The sequence below is a fragment of the Mastomys coucha genome, unplaced genomic scaffold (assembly GCF_008632895.1).
Source record: "Mastomys coucha isolate ucsf_1 unplaced genomic scaffold, UCSF_Mcou_1 pScaffold16, whole genome shotgun sequence".
In the NCBI taxonomy this organism is placed as follows: domain Eukaryota; kingdom Metazoa; phylum Chordata; class Mammalia; order Rodentia; family Muridae; genus Mastomys; species Mastomys coucha.
In genome coordinates, this window is record NW_022196898.1 from 36,350,878 (window position 1) to 36,372,680 (window position 21,803).

At 42.0% G+C, this 21,803-nt stretch overlaps 1 protein-coding gene across 7 annotated transcripts in view; it reads left to right on the forward strand.

The window, feature by feature from the left end:
- Positions 1 to 20,532: 20,532 nt before the first annotated feature.
- The window catches only part of LOC116093086 (Fc receptor-like protein 5), a 50,972-nt gene continuing 49,701 nt past the window's right edge, over positions 20,533 to 21,803 (forward strand). For 3 of the 7 annotated variants that reach the window (XM_031374268.1, XM_031374267.1, XM_031374269.1), the window contains exon 1: positions 20,535 to 20,803. In XM_031374268.1, coding sequence (XP_031230128.1) covers positions 20,740 to 20,803 — 64 coding nt within the window. In that variant the 5' untranslated portion in view covers positions 20,535 to 20,739. Of the gene's footprint in view, positions 20,804 to 21,803 lie in introns of all 7 variants that reach the window. The other 4 variants (XM_031374272.1, XM_031374270.1, XM_031374271.1 and 1 more) reach the window with 2 other exon arrangements.

Consider the following 21,803-nt stretch of genomic DNA (forward strand, 5'->3'; position numbering starts at 1 on the left):
ATGTGGTGCACTGACATATGTCTAGGTAACACACGCACACATACACACACACAAATATACACACACACTAAAAACACCAAATCTTTAATTAAAAAAAAAAACTGAAGAGAAAAGCAAAGAAATCACAGGAGGCAGGATATCATCAGATATTATTTTAGTCCTTTCTCTACAGTCCCGATGCCTTTCAAACACATGAAAATGTGCTTGTTTATAATGCTTATTGTGTCTCTAGAGAGTTTTCAACCTTGGTCTTTCATTTACTAAGACATTTCAAGTGTCTGGAACTATAATGGTATATAGTATATACTTACTTTGTACTTGAAGAGTGGTCTATATCAGGGGGAATCATTGCCATCCCTGTGTTGTATGGAGGCCAGTGTGAACGATCCACACAGAAACTGCCCTATAGGGATCCAGCACAGTATGAACGACAGCTTTAGCCCATCTGTCAGGTTAGGGAACTTAGCAATGCTCAAGAGACCTTGGGAGCAAATGTTTGTATAAATGAGCCCAGATACAGCCTTCCGCCAACGCACTGTTTGCTCAATCCCTTGGAGCAATGTTGTTGAAGTAACAAGAGGGAAAAAGCAGGAGGCAGGCTGCCATGTTCCTCCAAACCCTGAGATCCTTCTCCCAGGAAAGCCATGGGCAAGTATTCATCTAAGACACAAGTATTTTCATCCTCTGACTGGGTCCATTCAGAGAAGTCCACCAATAGAACTTTCCCTTAATCTCCCAACTTCTTTCCTATCCATGTGGCTACTACATTCACTAGCCCCTGTTCCTGAATTCAGGTAGCTCTGCAGCCTGGCTGTGCCACCCAGGCAAAGTGAAACTGTCCTCACCTTAGTCCTCAGCACTACATGGCCACTTGCAGAAGATCTAAATCACATCTAAATCAGGATTTTTTTTTCCTTCCTCTTCCAGCTGGTGATGGGGGCAGCTTCCACCTAGCCATACTTATTTGGGAAAGGGATGAAAAAGCATCAGAATGTGATGTAATCATCATTTATTCTATTCACTGTTGCCCTCAGGTCATTCTGGAGCAGGCTACCCGACATTCGTGTGACAGTGGTGTAGTCCTAGAAAACAGGTGGCTTTATGGCTAGTGGAGCAGAAACTTCAAGTACGTAAAGAACGGCTTAGGCCTTTGATACACTGTGCTCAAGTTTTCAGTGACTGTCATGACTCAATTCTAGCCAAGAACTTTCTCAAAAAAGAAGATAATAACTTATACATATTAACATACACATGCAGATAGTTATGTGAAGGAGTGTGTGGCTTTGCTTCATGACTCTCAACTTAAAGCTTGCTACAGATTTCACACAACATTTTGTTTAACCATGGTATTCTTAGGCCTTTTTTACACAAAAGTGGGGGAAAGGGTATTCTAACAGCCAAGAACAAATCTAACTGAACTGTAGCTTGCTCAAGGATTCACACACACACACACACACACACACACACACACACACACACACACATGAAATCTTTGTTGGCTGCTCTGTCGTTGAGTCAGAACAGAGCAGCCAAGAAGATACCGATGTTTCTAATACCTATTAGTTCCATGTGTTGAGCTTCATTCTTGGTAGAACAATAACATTCTTTTTTATTATTATTATTTAAGGATTTATTTATTTATTTTATGTGTATGAGTACACTGTAGCTGTACAGATGACTGTGAACCATCATGTGGCTGCTGGGAATTGAACTCAGGACCCCTGCTTGCTCCAGCCCCACTCACTCTATAGCTGTCTTCAGATGCACCAGAAGAGGACATAAAATCTCATCACGGATGGTTGTAAGCCACCATGTGGTTGCTGGGATCTGAACTCAGGACCTTCGGAAGAGCAGTCAGTGCTCTTGCCCACTGAGCCATCTTGCCAGCCCTTGACTTAACATTCTTAAAAGTATTATCCCAGTATGTCACAAAGTGACAATATGCTAGCTAGTCTTGACTGTTAATGGGGTTAATAAACAGTTAATAAACACTGGGACCCCAAACATCTAGCATGATTGCTGGCTGACTAATGAAGATTTTCTGTTGGCTTACACATCTATGGCCGAGTGCTCTTCCCTGGTAGATACCCGCCACAAGATTTCAGGAGATCCCACCAAGATCACAGAGGCCAAGCCTTGAGAAATTAGGGGTCTTAGCATCCCTTGGAACATATACGAGGACAGTGGTCAGGAGACACCTAGGGAGTATGCAATCTCAGATGTTCTAGGACTCCCTTTAATCAAATCACTGCCTAATACTTCAGAGGAGTGTAACCAACACCTTCACACCAAAGGGAACAGATTAGAAAGTCACCTGGCCTGTAACTTCCAGGGGTAAGTCTGGTTAAGGCATCTTCTGGACACATAGGAGAGGTGAGATAGCAGCTGCTAATGCAGTGTCTAGGATCCATGGGAGATGCCACTGGATCTCTCCCAAACCCTGTTTGTTCCAGAGTATGAGTGTGTGGCAGCTACCCCTGGTTTCTTTACCATGTGTCTCTCTATGTGTCTCTCTATGTGTTTCCGTTGGTTCTGTTTCCCTGCTTGCTTTCTCTAGAATGAAAACCCCCAACTTAAGACCCATGTGTTCTTGTTAGGGACCTGAATACTTTGGTTCTGCCAGGGCACCCAGAGAAAGCCCCCAAATCCCTGCCTGTGCCACTCCTGGAGTACGTGCTTGGTTCGCCACTTGGCTCCTGCTCATGTTCCCAGGGTTGCCCCCATCCCTGTGTAGAAGCAAGGAGAGTCCAAGCCTCGCATCCAGGGACCCCTGCCATCTAAGCAGAATGCACACACCCAGGGCTTTCTCTTCCTGGTGCCATGAATCCGGATGTAGGACTCTTAGCTACTTCTCCAGTACCATGCCTACCTGCATGCCACCATGCTCCCTACCGGGATGAAAATGGACTAAACCCTGAAACTGTAAGCAAGCCCCAAATAAATGTTTTCTTTGGTTGTTGTGGTCATGGTGTCTCTTCACAGCATTAAAACATTGACTAAGGCAGGTATCCTGGTGACCCGCCAGTTACTCTGGAACACACTTCTCCTGACTGTGGAGAAAACTGCGACTTCTGATTCTCATGAATCTGATTCTTGCAGGGAAACAGGTACACACTATCTTGGATCTGAAAGATGCTTTCTCCAGCCTCCCATTGGCAGAGGTGAATCAACCCATCTTTGCCACACCCACTCATCATTCCAGTGGAGTGTCAGGCCTGAAAGCTTGTTCGAAGATTTGAGCTGTGCAGCTTCAAAGGGAGCTACCCTAGCCTCCTGGAGTTCATTTCTTGGCATCTTGGCATCTCCTAACTCAGATGTGTTCCAGACTGGTCTCTGCATAAGTCTGTGGAGAGTTTTGTGTGCTTTCTTTGTTCAGGCATATAGGTGCCCTAAGAAATGATTCATAAATAGCTAAAACTGAGATTAAACATTATTTCCTGGCCTCCACGGTGTTTCATTGATCCTAATTGATTTCCTAACTGTAATTAGCTTGGGATTTTTACAAGGAAGCTGCTTTATCAGACAGGGTGTCTCCAGAGTTAGAGATAGAAGTCAGGCACTTTTGCTCACTGTAAATATAGTTAGAATTCTTGGAGCAGTCCCACACAAGGCAGAATTGCTTTACATACCAGAGAGAAGTTGAAGGGTTTCCATCACTAATTATCTATATTACAGCCAAGGACAGTCTCAACAACTGCTAGAATGGGACCTCCTGGTGCTTGCCTCAGACAGACTCAGAGAACTCATCTTGGGGCTGCCAAGATAGCCCAGCAGGAAGACACCACGGATCCTCCTCCACTTTGCACCTGGCTGTTTGAACTTACTGACTTTGATGTGACCAATATCTGTCTACGTGATCCCTAACATCCACCCTGTTTCTGTATACTATATAAGCCTGATTTTTACTTTGTGCAAATACACTCAGATTCTACACTCCCTTGTGTTGTCTCTGTCATTTCTTCACCAATACCTTGTCGACCTGACTAGGACTCTGTTCCCCATGGGTTGAGGGAGACTCAGACTGGCCAGCCCTGTGGCACATCTTTGTTTTTAAATGGACCCAGAAGGAGTTTACAATGGGCAACTTACCTGGACCAGGTTGCCCAAGGATTTAAAAATTCTCCAACTCTGTTTTATGAGACACTAATTGTTAATATCCTGCCCTTCTGCCAGAAGTTCCCTAGGACCATACTCTTACAATATGTATGACCTCCTCCTAGCTTTTAAAACTAAAATAAAGTATAAAAGGATTGCTACAGGAGTTACAGACCTTGGGCTATAGCATGTTGGCTAAAAATGCCCAATTTTGTACATCTGAGGCTTCCTATCTTGTATACCAGCTGAGGGGAGGCAGAAGGAGCCTGTCTCAGAGCAGGATTGCTACCATCCTTCAGATCCCAACTCCAATGACTAAGAGACTGATTTGAGAGTTCCTAGGTCAGCTAGGTAATGCCCGCTGATGCTAGATACCAGAGTTTGCAGAAACAGCAAGGCCTATAAACACCAGCACAATGAAGTGCCCTAATCTGGACTGAGACTGAACAAAAGGCACTGGCAGCTTTAAAAACAGCTCTGAGTTCAACTCCAGCCATGGAACTTCCAGTATGTCACAGCCTTTTCATCTGTTTATCCATGAAACAAAAGATATTACAAAGGGGTCCTAATGCAAACATTGGAGCTACAGAAACACCCTGTGACATACCTATCGTTTGAACCCCATAGGTGTAAGATGCCTCATCTTTCTAAGAGCTGTGGTGGCTACTGCTAAGCTAATAAATAAATAAATAAATAAATAAATAAATAAATAAATAAATAAATATGTTAATTCTGGGTCTGGATCTTATAATACTTCACCACTGAGGTCCTCCTCTGAGGAATGCCAGAATATTACATGTCTAATACCTGTGTCACCCAGTACCAGGCCCTATTCGTTGACCATCCTCCAGTCATGTTTGAGGAACCCACTGTCATTCAACCCTGATGATACCCTGCAACTCCTCATCCATGGCTGTCACTATAAAACCAGGTATATGGGGGCTGCAGTAGTTGTTTTCTTTGCTTTGTTTCAGGCCCTCTGCATTTTATACAGGGATGGATTTCCTCTCATGAGATTACATTTGGAAGAACCCATACACATATGCACTGCTTCCCCAGCTCAGAGACCAGCACTTGGCAAAATTCTCTAGCCATCTCTCTCTAAAGTCTCTACAGATTCTCTGGTCCTCTATGAAAGCTATTCATTGAACTATCTGAGAGATTCAGCTGAACCTCAAGTCTACCACTAATTTCCCCTTGTTTGAGACCAGTGATACCATCTGGGTCAAGCAGGTAGTCAAAGGGGCACTGGAACATGGCTTTCCACGCCGACAGCTGTGAAAGTTGCTGGCATTATACCCTGCATCCACCATATCCAAGTCAAGATAGTGAAAGCTCTTTTGATGCCAAGTGGACTGTCTCCAAATCATATACCCATTAAAGTTAGGGCTGTACCGGGCCCCAGACCCTTCATTCCAGCCCTTCCACCTCTACCTCTTCCTGAGTCTGGTGTTTTGTGTATGAGTACAGGATCATGGATCAACCTACAATCACCCTCAGGCCTGGACCTAGGAACTGAGAAAGACAGTTCTAGGGGAGATGATAGCTAACATGTACCAGCAACTCATATTCCATCCTGACCTTCAGTCACTGATGCCCACTTTAAGCATTTGGTATTAAAAGTTTTTTGAATTAGGCAACAGTTAGAGTTCCCTGCAGAAAGAGCCCTACAGAATCGGAGAGGCTTAGACTTACTTCCTGTGAGATAAGGCAGACTATGTACGGCTTTGGGGAAAAACCTGTTCCTTCTATGCTGATCAATCAGTTGGGAGTAATTTTAAGAAGTCTTGCCATAATTGGGAAGAACTTCAAAAAGAGAGAAAGACATAAATCAAATAACTGGTGCCAGTTTCTATTCTCTTAGCTCCCCCTGGCTAACTACTTTGCTAGCAGCACTCCCTAGGCCTTTAATTCTTGTTCTCATTGAATTAATGGTAGGGCCCTACATCTTAAACTATATGGCCAATTATCAATGAGTTCATGATTCCACTCATTCACTAAGACCAGTGAGGAATGTCACTGGCTCCTAGACCTTAATAGATCTGGGAAGATCTTAGCACAGCGAACTACATAATAGAAGTATCATTCAAGCCATAAAAGTCAGCATATAGACCGCCTATCTAAACAAAAACAAAACCCTAATCCATCAAAGTCTATAGTTCTAGGAAAGACTCTAAATATACTAACCTTGCTTTTTGGCTTCTGTAGTTCTGCTTCTGGCTAACTGTTCTCATTAATTGAAGTATGTTACCCAGGGTATGGTTTTATGCTTAAAAGCTCACCATGAGAAAGGCTTGGGGCTATACTGGGATCCCAAACACCCAGTATAGTCTCCAGCTAACTAATAAAAACTTTCTGTTGGCTTAAACTAGCGTCTGAGTAGTTTTCTCTGGTGGGTACCTCATAACACTGTCCATCAGGTTTCAGAGTAGACAACAGAATCTACTCTAGCTCATTTATGAGGAAACAGATTTATTGCAGGATATCGAGGAGGAGGTTAGAGAGGTCGGAACAAAACCAGGCCTCCGGGTACAACTCTGAGGAGCAAACAGAGCTAGCAAGCTGACCAGCTGACGCCAGAACCTTACAACTCCTGCTGCCATTGGGAATGCTGTCAGATCAAAAGGCTGCCATCAACCTACAGAAACTCAGAAAAATAAACCCACCCATCTCTGACATCCAGCTCCTCGAGACCCACACTGCCACGACATTACACCAAGGCCACACCTGAGTCTTTAGTAGAATAGAGGCTACATGCAGAGACCTTGGCTTACTGAGCAAGGGTCACTCAAAAAGGAAGTTGAGTTATTTTTAAAAATAGACATTTTTCAGTATTTGCCACAGAATTCATTTTAAATTGCATGTTTGTGAATACATGTGCGTCTCTTCACACACTTCTAGTGTAACTAGTAAAAATGGAAGTCAGGAGTGTGTCAAAGTGGTGTCTGGATTTTGTGTTTGTTCTTCTGACTTCTATAACTCTCTCCCCTGATACCTATCGATTGCTTGCCCATTTCTACTTGCATTCTGTATTCAAATGCTGCTTCCCCCTGAGGTTTTCTGTTCCCATTTGGGTTCTGGTATGTCCCAGTCCCTACCAAACCCCTCATCTGCTTCCATATTTCTCTGAGCTCTTCTCACCCTCTGACATTATTTTATGTTGATTGTTCTATCTAAAATTAATCTCTCTGAGGACAGGGCCTTTACCTGCCAGGTTCTCTCACACATCCCTGTGAATCTGTCAGAGTCCAATATGTGGCAGGCGGTGAAGCAACAGCAGTGAGACATGAGGCTTATGTAAGGCAGAGAGTGTAAGGAGCTGATAACTCTTTTCTATAGATGCTAGTCTTTGTATTACCCCACCCACATTTTATAAAACAACAAATGTTTATTGCCATCTAACATGTCTAACAGATGACCCTGGAGCTCTTGGGGCTCCCCAAAACACCGTCTGTTGCTAAAGGGAAACCAGGCTCCTCCTATTCCACAATGCCGTCGTCATCAGGCACCCAAATTCTCTGCAAGAAGTAGGGACAGGATGGAAAAGTGACCCAGGAGGCTGTGGGCTCAGCACTGAACATGGCACATGTGCATTCCTCGTATAGTCCATCAGCCAGAGCTCTGCCACAGTTCCCTGCCTAATTCAGGGGAGGGAGATGACCTAGTTACAGCCCATGAAGCAAAGGCTGCCAGTCTGGACAGCACTACTACAGTTTAGCCAAGAGAAAATTTCAAGGACATTTCCCAAGAGCGTTATCACTCCCAGAGAAAGTGTTGACATGTGGAGCCAGGAAAATCTGAATTCAAATTTAGGTCACCCTGAACTATGTGACCTTAGCGGTTATTCCAGTGCTCTGACCCACATTCCAACTCTGATGAACTGAAATTGCTAAAGAATTCAACTAACTTGAATTCAGAAGCTTGTATTGGATGTGTGCAATCTTAAGTGCAATACTTGGGACATGGGACCATTTAACAAATGCTAACAATTGGGAAGAAGAGGGAGGAGGAGACAAAAGGGAACAGAAGCAGTAAAAGAATGAAGCTAGAAACATAAGCACAATAAAGGTGGGCTGACAAATATACCTAAAGGCCTTGAATAGAGATAGTACTGTGCAGAGGCCTGAGAGAGCAGGTGTGTCCCAGAAATCATAAGAATTCTAGTAGTACATTTACATAATAAAATTAGCTTCCAGGAAATCACTCAGCTCAGAAAGGTTAGAAACAAAGAAACTCTAATGTGCTCAGGAGCAGTGTACTGAAAATACAGGAAACCGCCAGCATAAAGCTAAACATTCAGTTCGCTGCCCATTCTGCTTTTGCTCTACAGGTAGCCTTTCTGGGGGCTCTAGATCGATGACTCTGGATAGCTGGTGATAGGGAGGGTTGGCTGTGGTCACAGCCATCTAGGTTCAGGGAACAAAGCCAGAGCCACAGGTGTGCTGGATGAAAGAGTGTGATATTCAATTCAAAGACAGCTGGAAAACTGTTGGTGACTGGATGTTATCAAAGAAGTCTAGGATGATGCTCCCAGATACTTGTTTTGGGCAGTCAGGCAACAATGATACCTTGGATGCATCAGGCAAAGCAGATCTAACTGCCCATTAGCCACTTTGCGGTCTCCACAATTGCTCTTCCTGGTGCTCTCTAGTCACCAAAATCTAATGTTCTAAATATGCTCCCGAGACAATTAATTCCCAGTAGTCCATCACTTTGTAATCCAATCTTTTCTTTTCCTTTTAAAAGAGCTGTGTATGTTTTTTGCAACTCTTTGCCGCTGGCACTTTCAAATCAAGCCAGTTTCCTTGTCTCCACAATTTTGCAACTTGTGTTATCTCACAGCCTTCTCTCGAGTGTCATCTTCCATCAGCTCACAGCAGTCCATCCCAGATGACAAAGCACAAGCTGAGATGAGAAGAACAACCCCCACTCAAATGTTAGTTAAAAGGCCACAGAAAGAGGAACCCTGAGATAAATATAGCATTCGTGTTTATGCAAATGTAGGTTATCATACTTCCCAGAGACATGGAAAAATAATTAAAAAAAACACCCCAAATATTTACATGAGTTTTGGGGAAGAAGAAAGCCTCAGACCAGTGGCTTCCTCTTCTTTTTTGTTTTTGTTGTTGTTTTGTTTTGTTTTGTTTTTCTGGCTTAAATTTTAGGATTTCCACTAGAAAAAGAGGTCGGTTGATCTGCACAGGGCTCCTTTCTAAGAACAGAGCTATTCAAAAGCCAGAATTCTATCCAGAAAGTTACCCAGGAACCTCAAAAGAGAGAATAAGATGACCGCGAAAACTGATGTACAACGAAAAGACAAAAATCCCCATTCAAAACTCAAGGAGGTAGGAGTGCCAAGATAAAAACCTTTGTCTTTTCTTTTGTGGACTCTCCTTTGACAGTTTGACAGTTGCTAATTAGTGTCATCCTAAGAAAAAACACAATTTTAAAATATGAATGTGAAAATTCTTGCTCTCCTTTATATTTTCCAGTTACCTCTCAGGGTAAAAGTGTCTATCATATATGGAATCGGCAAAATGAGAGAGTCCCTATACTGTAGCTTATAAACATATGCATTTTTCTTATTAGAACAATGAAAACACAACTTTTAAAAATATACATTTCATCTGTTAACAATGTATGCATTCTACCAATAGTTATTAAGGAAGAAGAAAGAGCTGAAGGTTAAAGCAACCCCAAATGCCTTCTTCTCCCTTCCTCCTGAAAGGAGTCGTTCTAGAAAGGAACAACTTATGGGATTTTAGGTCATGATTCCAGGGGAAACCATTCACTGGGGCAGGGAAGGCATGAGAGCCGGGGCAAGGGTCAGGGGTGAACTCCCAGTGTGGCAGTGGGAACAGAGGCTGCCTGCTCACATGTAGACCGATGGGGAAGGAGAAAAGGAAGATGCCAGCACTCTGCCAGCTTTCTCCCTTTGTCTTTTTATTCAGTTGTGTTTCCCTTAAGAAAAGTGTGAAACCTTCTAGTAGACTTTTGTTTGTTTGGCTGACTGGTTTTGGTTTGGGGTTTATTTTAATGTGGTGGATGAAGAAGAAGAAGAAGAAGAAGAAGAAGAAGAAGAAGAAGAAGAAGAAGAAGAAGAAGAAGAAGAAGAAGAAGAAGAAGAAGAATGAATGATGATGGTGATAATGATGATGATGATGTTTTTCAAGACAGAGTCTCACTATGTAGTTCTAGCTGTCCTAAAACTCACTATGTAGACCAAGCCAGTCTGGAACTCACAGGGATTTACCTCCTGTAGTATGTGTGGCACTATATCCAGTTATTCAGTAGGTTTTTAATAAATCTTGTTGTATTGCTCAAAATTGATTCAAGCTAATTCTCACCCCAGCCCAGCAGCATCTACCTTACAGGTGCCTCTCTTCCCACTCCACCTTCATCCCCTAGGAACTCTGCCAAACCTTGGTTAAGACCTAGCTTTTCTCTTTCCTTCAAACCCTCTCTGTCTTCCCTTCTGGCCTATTTCCATTCCTTTGTGACCACTTACAGTATGAAGAAACACTTTCTGCTCCCAATGACCATGCAACATACTTGCAGGAACTCCTTCTACATCAACCCCACACTCATGAGGGACCCTGCTTCTAAATGTGAGCAGAATCCTCTTTGATTTTTCCTCAGCGCCATCTCAGCATTTCCTCCCACCCTATTGCTATCCCTCTCTGTCATCCACTGACCTGCAGAAGCACCCTATACCATAGACTTCACATCTACCACACATTCCTAAGATCAAGAGAGGACAACAGAAACAAAATATCCAAACTCCCATGAACTTGGCAGGGTGGTATTCCAGCATTTGGGAGGCAAAAGGAGGCAGATCTTTGTGAGTTCAAGGCCAGTCTAGTCTACATAGTGAGTTCCAGGATGTTCGGTGCTACATAATAAAACCCTGTCTCAAAAAACAAGCAAACAAACACCTTCCCTAAAAACAAAACAAAACCACCCACACAACAAAGACAAGACCAGATATTAACATCTAGAATCACTTTAATCATCCTAACTCTAGATATTTAAACTCTAGTGCAAAAACACAAACATTAACTCCCTAGACACTATGCTTCTACCAGAATGCAGTGCACTCACTACAAGAGTAGGCCCTGAGAAATGTAATATAACTAAAGTATAAGGCAAGGACTTCTAAAAGCAACTATGAATATACTCAAGGGCTTTAAAGAGGATAAAATCCCTTAGAAGTCTGAAAACACAGACAGTAGAATGAGATGATAGAAGCAGTCCATATCATGAAAGTAGAATTTGACAAAGAAATAGAATCAATGAAAAAAAAAAAAAAAACCTAAGCTGAAACAAAACTGGAAATGAAAAATTTAGGAAGTCTAACAAAAACCTCCGAGATAAATGGCACCAACAGTACAAGACATAGAAGACAGAACCTCAGGCATAGAAGACAAGGCAGAAGAGATGGAAAACTCAATCAAGAAAATGTTAAACTAAAAGAATCCAGGCACAAAATCCCAAGAGAATCTGGGACACTGTGAAAAAAAATCTATGAATAATGGAAATAGAGAAAGGAGAAAAACTGAGATCAAAGGAACAGAAAATATTTCCAACAAAATCATAAAAGAAAATCTCCCTGACCTAAAGAAGGAGATTCCCATCAAAGGTACAAGAAGCATACAGAACACCAAGTAGAATTGACCAGGAGAAAAATTCCCCATGTCACATAATAGTCAAAACACTAGGCATACACAACATGGAATATTAAAAGTATCACAAAACTCATTAGAATAACAGCTGATTTCTCAGAGGAAATTTTGAAAGACAAAAGAGCCTGGGGCAACCCCTTATAGAATACATCCTATAAGCCAAACCTAAAGAAAATACAGGAGTCATTAATTCAAGCTGAAGAGATGAATGTGCATAGCAGAGTGACAGAGGAATGAAATACAAAGACATAATTATTGAAACATAAAATACCACCAAGAATACAAGCAACAATACCAAAAAATTAATAACATGATGCCCACAACTAATATTCATTTAATAACATTTATTAATATTATTCATTTATTCATAATATTAACATTTCAATAATAATTTCAAATATTAGTGGCTTCCAACCAAATGACACACACTGACAGAATGGAATAAGAAACAAAATTCACCTATCTGTTGTCTACATGAAACACATGTTAGTTTTAAAGAGAGATACCAACTTAGAGAAAAGGATGAATAAAAGTTTCCAATCAGGGATGTGTCAGAGAGTGGAAAAGACCCAAAGGCCCACCTGCCACCATGGTTTGAGAGCACTATGAAGAGAGGCAGAACTGGAGAGGTGAAGGTAGAGAGGAATAGCCTGATGTGAGTAGCCTGCCTTGCCACCTAAGAACAAGGTGAAGTCTTGGCCCGTATTGCCAATGTCTGGTCTGTGGCCATGCAGCAGCAGGGAACTGTGTCTATGTCCATGGCTCATATTACCACCAAAGGCCATAGAGACATCCCTGATCTGGGCTGCCTCCTGAGACCATGTTAATGTTCAAGATCTGTGCATGAGAGCTGACCCCACCCTTCACTGGATGAAAGGAAAGGCAGCAGACAATGGAAAGACATCCCATACTCATGGAGTGATAGAATAAACATTGTGAAAATGAACATTTTACTGAAAGCTATTTACAGACTCAAGGCAATCCAAATCCAAATCCAAATCCCATCTCATTCTTCACATAAAGAAAAAATAAATGTCCTAAAATTTATATGGAACAATAGAAGACCTCAGACAGAGATAGAAGTTAAGTTCCTGTTGCTGAAGATATGATTTTCTTCAGATACAGGGCTTAGAGGCCCTCGACCTGTAACTAACCTGAATGCCCCATCTCTGAGGACTGGTATTCATGGTGTCAGGAGACACCATGCAAACTTCCAAAGGTGGGAGGCAACCAACAGTCCTATTCAGCTATGACCAGCATGGTACAATATCCTATGGGTGTAGCATTGGCACACACATGTTGGCAGTAATCAACAGTTCTGTCATTGGACTTGAGATATATTCAACAAGAGGGATGCCATGCTTAGTACTCAAAACCTTGCTAACTACTTAATACAAGTGAAATCATGGTTCTTGCTCGAGTATCTCCAACCACTAATTTACTAATCAGTATAATCCCTCCACTAACCTTTAACTATCTGACTTTTATACCCACAGATAAGTGTAGTCTTTACTCCCCTTTGCAATGGATGGAGATTGCTACAGAAAACCACAACCAATCAAAATGCAACATTGTGGAGCCTAGTCCCAGTGAATATATCTGCAAAACACTCCCACACCTAAGGCTCAAAGAACATGGCAGAAACTGGAGCAGAAAGATTGTAAGAGCAGAAGATCAGGGGCTTTGCTGTTGATTGTGTCTCCTACTAATATCAGAAGCTGCACCCATAAAGTCTTACCAGCTTGACTACCCAAGCATGATCTGAACAAAGATGACATCAGTAGACACACCAAATTTAAATGAAGAAAAGCTGAGAAGACCTGAACCCTACACAAAGAACTATAGGCAACTGAGTAAAGCTTGGAGCAGAGAGGTGGTCCTCCCCAGGGAAGAGCATCCCGATTGGTTGTCCAGTGCTAAATGATCAGCCCTGAAAACATGCATACAAGTAACATTATAAGGACTTGATAGGCTATATGTAGGAACATATACGTATACACAAATACATATATGCATGCAATAACAATAAAGAAAGAGAGCATGAATTTAAAGGAGAGTAGGGAGGGGTAAATGGGTAGGTTTTGAGGGAGGAAAGAGAAGAGAGAAATGTTTAAATCATAATCTCAAAAATAAACAACACCACAAAGGACACATCAAACCTCGAGGAAAGATAACTATTTTAAGTGTTGGCACATTTCACAAAATAACTCCAAATTTTAAAACAAAAGAAGAGTTATAAACAAAAGGAAAACAGAAAATTTCACAATTATGGTGAGAAATTTTACCATAAATTTTCTCAATAATTGATTGAAAAAAAAAACCCTGAGAACAGGATATTTGAACTGCCATACACAATAGAGGGAAATATGATTGACAATGAAATTTAGCATCAATACTTAATCCATATTCCTCTATAGAAAATATAGAATATTTAGGAAATCTGGCTTGTGCTAGTCTATAAAGCAAACTTCGATAAATTTATAAACTGAAATTATAAATGTGTTCTCAGACCACAGTAGAATTGAACTAGGGATCAATAATAAAAGAAAATTCTTCTAAGATTTATAAAATATAGCAATATACTTCAAATTATACAACTGACCAGAAAGGAAATCTGAATGAAATTTAAATATTTTTCAAAAAATGACCATAGAACTATAATATATTGTTGCATGTAGTTTTAAAAACCAGGCTATCACCTTTGCCCAAGGCCCCAGCCATGCTACCAGCCCCTCCCAACTCCCTTTTATTCTACCCAGCTTAGCTCCAGGATTGGCCACAGCCAGCCCTAACCCAAGACCCTTGAATCTGCAGATAAAAAGCACACACATAGCTTGTCACTTTACAGTTTGCCTTCTGTGGCACAATTGCTGGGCACAGATAACTCCTGCCTGGAAAGGCGTGCCCTTGCCAATTTATTATCTCTGTTTCTCCTCCTGCCCTAAACTTAGTGGCTTGTTCCACCAGCCCCTGCCAAACATCTCTGGCCACCGGCCTATAGCAGGTCCTAGCTGTCCTCAAGGCCTTACATGATAGCCTTCTTCCTCTAAAGTATGCCAGAAAAAGCCCCTCTCCTTCTTTAAATCTCCCTTTTCCTCCTGGGACCCAGAAGTCCCATCAGTACCATGTGCCCAGGATTGGCCCTGGGCCTTCTTTACTGACAAATCAAGAGCCAATTGGAGAAATGACATTAGCGACAGAATCTCCCTTTAAAACATGTCAAAACAGCTGTTGCAGTTTCAAGCCACACTTAGATGAAATGTATAGCATAAACATATACATTAGAAAAGAAAATTGATTTAAAAATCAAAGACATAAATGTCTCTATATGAAGTTTTTTAGACACAAATTAAAATTTAAAAGGAAGAATTAAGAAAACAACAAAGATCAGAAATTAATGAAACAGAAAACATAAACACAGTATCAAAAACCTACACAGACAAAGGTTTTTCAAGGGAGCTAATTCAATTCATGAGACAGTTAAGGGACAAAAGGAGATTTTTTTTTTTAAAGCAGACATGATTAAGTATCAACTAGCAAAGGAAAGGGGAATCCCTGCTGCGTCCTGTGAGAAACTGCTGCTGCTGCTGCTGCTCCTCCTCCTCCTCCTGCTGCTGCTGCTCCTCCTCCTGCTGCTGCTGCTCCTACTCCTGCTGCTCCTGCTGCTGCTGCTCCTCCTGCTGCTCCTGCTACTGCTCCTCCTCCTGCTGCTGCTGCTGCTCCTCTTCCTGCTCCTCCTGCTGCTCCTCCTCCTCCTCCTCCTGCTGCTGCTGCTGCTGCTCCTCCTGCTGCTGCTGCTCCTCCTGCTGCTGCTGTTGCTCCTCCTGCTGCTGCTGCTCCTCCTGCTGCTGCTGCTGCTCCTGCTCCTCCTGCTGCTGCTGCTCCTCCTCCTGCTGCTGCTGCTCCTCCTCCTGCTGCTGCTGCTCCTCCTGCTGCTGCTGTTGCTCCTCCTGCTGCTGCTGCTCCTCCTGCTGCTCCTGCTGCTCTTGCTGCTGCTGCTGCTCCTCCTGCTGCTGCTGGGGACATCGAAGGCTTGGGGACACTGCAGGACAAGGTAAACTGTGTTGTGATTTGGAAACACAGTCTAGCAAATTCCAGGAAGTGCTCAATTTACCAAACCTACATAAAAAGAAATAGGATATCTGAATAAACCCATATTACCTTCAAAACTCCATCTGTAATAAATCTTCCTCCTACCTCCAGACCAAGAAAATAGTTAGCTTAAACAGTGAGATCGTGCAAATATTAAAGGGATAAACAACACTCATTTTACAAAAATTCTTCAAAAGAGTACAAAAGAATCTGATTTATGAGACCACTATAATTTTGAAATTTTGACATAGAAGTTAATAAAAAAAGAATTGCAGGCTTGTCTTTCTTGTGAACACAAGTGCCAGAACCCAAAACCAAACTTATAAGCCAAAGTCAATAGACATATCACATACAAGCTGAATGCAGAGCTGACCCCACATTTGTAATTATCAATGTAATTTGCCATATTGACAAAGAGGGAGAGGGAGAAAGAAAAGAATCATGTAGTCATGACATAAATGCAAAACTGATGTTACTAAAAACTCAGTATCCATTATTTAGCACAAACTCTTATGAACTAAAAAATCGAAGTCTATGTTCTTAACCTGTTGTGCCCTGATTGTAAAATGCCTCTTACTGGCCCAGTTCTTTGGACATTTGTCCCCAGTTGCTAGCACGTTTCGGAGAGGATGTGGAAACCTTTGATATGGGTCACACAGCTGAGGGAGGTTAGTCACTGGTGGGTCAGATCTTTGAGTACTGTAACCCAGAACCCCAGACTGAAACTCTGCTACGCAAACGCTCACGGCAGTCATCCGCGTCTGCCAGGCCAAGGTCATCCAGCTCCCCAACAAGACATGCATCTACTTAACCTTTCTGCCATAAACTTGCTTCTGTTGCGCGTCTAGTCTCAGCAAGGAGAAAAGTTACTGATTGAAAAGCCTCGGGTTGATGAGAAGCTCTGGATGGGAAAGTTGACTGATCCCATCTGTGAGCTGATAGGTACGGATGTCTAGCACCGCGAGACTGCCCGGGGAACGGACCTGCAGGCAGTCACTTCCATCGCGCCATTTTCTGCACTATAAAACTCCTGTACCATTTGCACACAGTCCCTACTCCCACACAGATTGTGGCTCTTCAGTTGTTCTGACTGAGGGACCAGTTCTGCTTCTGGAAATGTCTGTCTGTTTCTTTTATTTCCAAGTTTCTTCCACCAATCCCCATCTGACAGTTACTAAAACACTCTATATCCTCTATTGCGGAAAAATATAATTGAACTAAGTACAGAAGGAAGCTTACTCATGTGAATGAAGAATCTCTGCCAACAACACTTCCAGAAAGCATAGGATTCAATGGTGGGATATTAAGTGCTTTCCCTGTGAGACCAAGAGGATGCCAATCACTACCTCAACACCAGGCTGAAGTTCATCTTCAGGGTGATAGTCAGAGGGAAAGGGATTCAAGTATTGAAAAAGTAATAAAAAAAAATTTTCAGTATTACCAAGCAATAGAACTGTGCATGCAACAAATTTAAAAGAATCCGTGTTGTAGAATGAATCAAATTTCTGCAAGCCCAGCTGCATAAAGTGTCCAATCAGGGCTTCTTAAGCTCATTGCCCCAGGTAGTAGGTACATAAACCAGAGATACATATATTAAACATTTATTGGTAATAAATCATAACAAAATTTATTTTTAAACAATTCTTTTTTTGTTGTTTGGTTTTGTTTTCTGGGTTTTTGTTTTGGTTTGGTTTGGGTTTTTTGGTTTTTTGAAACAGGGTTTCTCTGTGTAGCCCTGGCTGTCCTGGAACTCACTCTGTAGACCAGGCTGGCCTCAAACTCAGAAATCCACCTGTCTCTGCCTCCCAAGTGCTGGGACTAAAGGCATGTGCCACCACGGCCCAGCTAAACAATTGTTTTATATACATATTATTTTACCATTTAATAAAGATGAAAGCAACTCTGCATAATAATGAGATGGGTGTGTTTGTTTTACATGAATAATTACCTCTTCACTGAATGTTCACATAGATTCAAAATTTTTCAGAGCTTGTTAATAATTTGATAGTCATCAGTGTAGAGAATACTGCTTCACAGAACTATGAGGTCCAAAATGTCAGAAGTATTTTGGTGCCACTTCAGAAACTGGAAATCCTGTACTGACCCAAAGCAGCAATCCATTCAATGAATCAGCAACTCCAGCAGCCATTTTAAAAAGATGTATGTGCTTCTGGGGGCCATGGCCATACACAGGAAGGCCAGCAGGAGTTGGTGCCCTCCTTCTACTCTGTGGGTTTCAGGAATCAAACTCAGCTCTTCAGACTGACCATAAGCACAGCTCTCTACAGAGCCATTTTGCCAGTCCCTTTAAAAAGCATCCCCCCCCAAAAAAAACCAACTTCCCAACATAATACTATCCAAATATGTGCTAATCTGACGAATGCTGAGGAAAGCTGGTAGGAAAATGCTCAGTCTTTGTTTTCTAGACTTAAACCATTATATGTACAGTAAGAATACTGAAGCTTATAATATATAAACAGTCTGAGCTTCAGGGAGAGCTTGTTGGTGCTGGGTGGAGTGGTGGCATACACATTGTAAAACACACAGGATGCATGTTCAGTACCAAGGCCACAGGGAAGTCCCATCATGCAACGGGGTGACCACTGCCAGAAATGCTCTATATTTATCACGTTTGTTTTGAGTTGATTTGGAGTCAGTATACATTCAAAAACATTTTGCTGTTGCTAGAGTTTTCTCACAATCCCCACAACCAGTTATGTGATTCTGTATGAACGTGTGATGCAAACTCTATGTACTGAATACAAATAAACATGTTCACTTATGAACACACACCAAAACTAACTATAATGACGTAATAGATATCTAGAAACAAGCTGAGAATATCCTCACGACCTTTGGAATATGAAAAGTTTATGAATGGGGTTGTGAAAATCTCTAGCCATAAATGTAAGGACTGTGTGATGGTTTGTAGATGCTTGGCCCAGGGAGAGGAACTATTAGGAGGTGTGGCCTTGCTGGAGTAGGTGTGTCACTGTGGGTGTGGGCTTTAAGACCTTCATCCTAGCTGCCTGGAAGCCAGTCTTCTAGCAGCCTTCAGATGAAGATGTAGAAGAACTCTCAGCTCCTTCTCCAGCACCATGCCTGCCTGGATGCTGCCATGCTCCCACCTTGATGATAATGGACTGAACCTCTGAACCTGTAAGCCAGCCCCAATAAAATGTTGTCCTTATAAGAGTTGCCTTGCTCATGGTGTTTGTTCACAGCAGTAAAGCCCTAACTAAGACAGACTTATAAATTCTTCTATGTCAAATCTGAAAAATAATTCCTAAGAAGGCCATAGCAATAACCAAGAAAAGAAGCCAGAGTAAAAAAAGATGTTTCACAGATGTGTCCAAAAAAACTTATCTTTATAATTGAAAGAAGTACAAAACAAGATGAGAAAGGTGAGGGACTTGAACAAACATTTCATATTTTAAGAAAAATTATCCAAGATACCATTTAAAACATGAAAAAGAACGGGCAATGGTGGCACACGCCTTTAATCCCAACACTTGGGAGGTAGAGGCAGGTGGATTTCTGAGTTCGAGGCCAGCCTGGTCTACAGAGTGAGTTCCAGGATAGCCAGGGCTACACAGAGAAACCCTGTCTTGAAAAAACCAAAAAAAAAAAAAAAAAACCATGAAAAAGTCTGCTAGGCATAGTGGTGTGCACCATTAGTCCCAGTGCATAGGAAACCAAGACAGGCAAATTTCTGTGACTTCCAGGTCAGCCCAGTCTACAGTGTGAACTCCAGAGATATATAGCACTACCTTCTCTTTTACAAATTAATAAACCTATTGACTCAGTCATATCAGAAAGCCACTCAGCACCACTGTCTGAACTGGACATGGTATTGCATGCTCTATAAGCAGGAATCTCACCCTCAAGTGTATGCCCAGTATAAATGTGTGCACATACCTACAGGAGACATGCGGAATATTCACAGCCATACGTTCTGTCTCAGCTTCCTTTTGGGATTCTCCTCCTGAGCTGTGGCAGATTAATCTCCTTATCCCTGTATGTTTTCCTCATGGTGCAGTGATATTGATGTGACATAAATACCCAAGGCATTGGTAAATATGAAATTAAATATCTCTTTGGGAAGATCCAGGTCTGAGCCCAGAAAGAAACTATGGGAAAAGGTAAGGAAGAAACTACTATTTCTCATTACGGGGGATTTTGTTGACACATTTTCAGAATAGAAACTCTACTTTTAAAAAATTAGATTTAAATTTAAAAGCAGTCTACTCATATGGTAATTTAAAGGGGGAAAACAGCAGAAAAAGACAAAATGAAATGCCTATTTCCCCCTTAATTTCTCAAATACAAACTTGATTTTGTGCATTCTCTAGGGGAAAAATGGTACCCTTAGAGTTTTTCGTATACACATGCATTCCATTTCTTACCTCTGCTCCATAAAGGATGCTCTACAAATTCCAATCCATACCTCACTTTCTCTCTCCCAGCAGCTGAGATGGTCTTGCCCTTTTACGTATGTGTAGCTTAGCCTCACAGTTAATGGTGCTAGCATAACAATCCCACAGCCATGATCATGTATGATGCTTACGTGCTCAGTGACGAATGACAGTCATGTTTTTATAGAACCATCTTCTCGTAATTTCCTTAAGATAATTTCCCCGCCTGCCAAAATGTGGTATTGAGAGCGCGTGATTTTTAAAACCCCAAAGTTTTCACTTTGGTTGTAGGGCAGGAAACTAATTAACAATTACATATGGGTACTCCTACTTCCTTTTTCTGATTCAAGCTACACTCAACTGTTTTAGAAGAGCAGTTTCCCAGACCTCTCCTTGGAGCTGTGACTGACTACGGTGTAGGCAAGGAGCACGAGGCAAGCGCTACCCGTGAGCAAATGCCTGGTTCATTCTCACCCTGTGTGGCCTTCACGGGACTGTGGCTGACTCTACTGGTTGTGAGTGAGTAGATGACTCGATATGGGGATAGAGTGGGTCGGGCAGCATCTGTCTCCGCCATGGGCCTGGTCCTCTCTTGAGTTTCAGCTCCTCGGTTTCCCCATGCCAGGCTGTGTTCCCCAACTTTACTGTACAGCTCAGAATTTCCTCTCCTAAGCCCAAAGAAATTAGTCACAGGTTGAAAAAAAAATCCTTCAGTGGACAGAGGAAGAAACTATAACAATGGCAATAAAGTTTTACTTGCTTTTTTTTTCTTTAACAAATAGTTTATGAAGCGCAGAAAGTGAACCACACTTGCTTGTTCAAACTTTTTTATTCAAATGAGAACTATATTTTAATCCCTTGTGGACAGGCTTGGACCCTGGTCTTGTGCCTAAGATGATAAGGGATCTGCATAGAGGAGAGCTCCCTCTGCACATTAGTGAGAGCCAAGAGCAGGACTGGGCACCTTAAGAACAAGTAAGGAAATCAGGAAAGAGAGGCTATGCATGCATTTCTGTCAGTTCATGCCTACAAAGGGTTTGCTTTTTACTAAGTTTTAAATAGAATTAAATGTAGATCCATCTATTAAAAAAAAAACAAAAAACTCTTAGAGCCATCTATGCACAGCTGAGGACAGCGGGCCGTTTTGTGAACACAAAGGTCAGCTACAGAAGAGCTCTCAGCAAAGCCCCTGTATGAGAAACAGCTAGGAAACACAGTAAAATAAATTCCCAGTAAAATAAATTCTAGTAAAATAAAATCCCAGTGGATGGTACAGACAGATAATTATCTACATACCAGTCAGCTAATATGAAACTTAGTCCTAAAACTCAGGGACTCAGCAGCAGATGGGGCAAAGCCCATCAGAAACAGAAGCACATCCGAACATGGTACTTAAGAAGGGAGGGTAGAGGAGGGGAGAGGAAGGGAGGGGAGAAGAGGACAGGACAGGACAGAGCAGGACAGGACAGAGCAGGACAGGACAGAGCAGGACAGGCCAGGGCAGGACAGGACAGAGCAG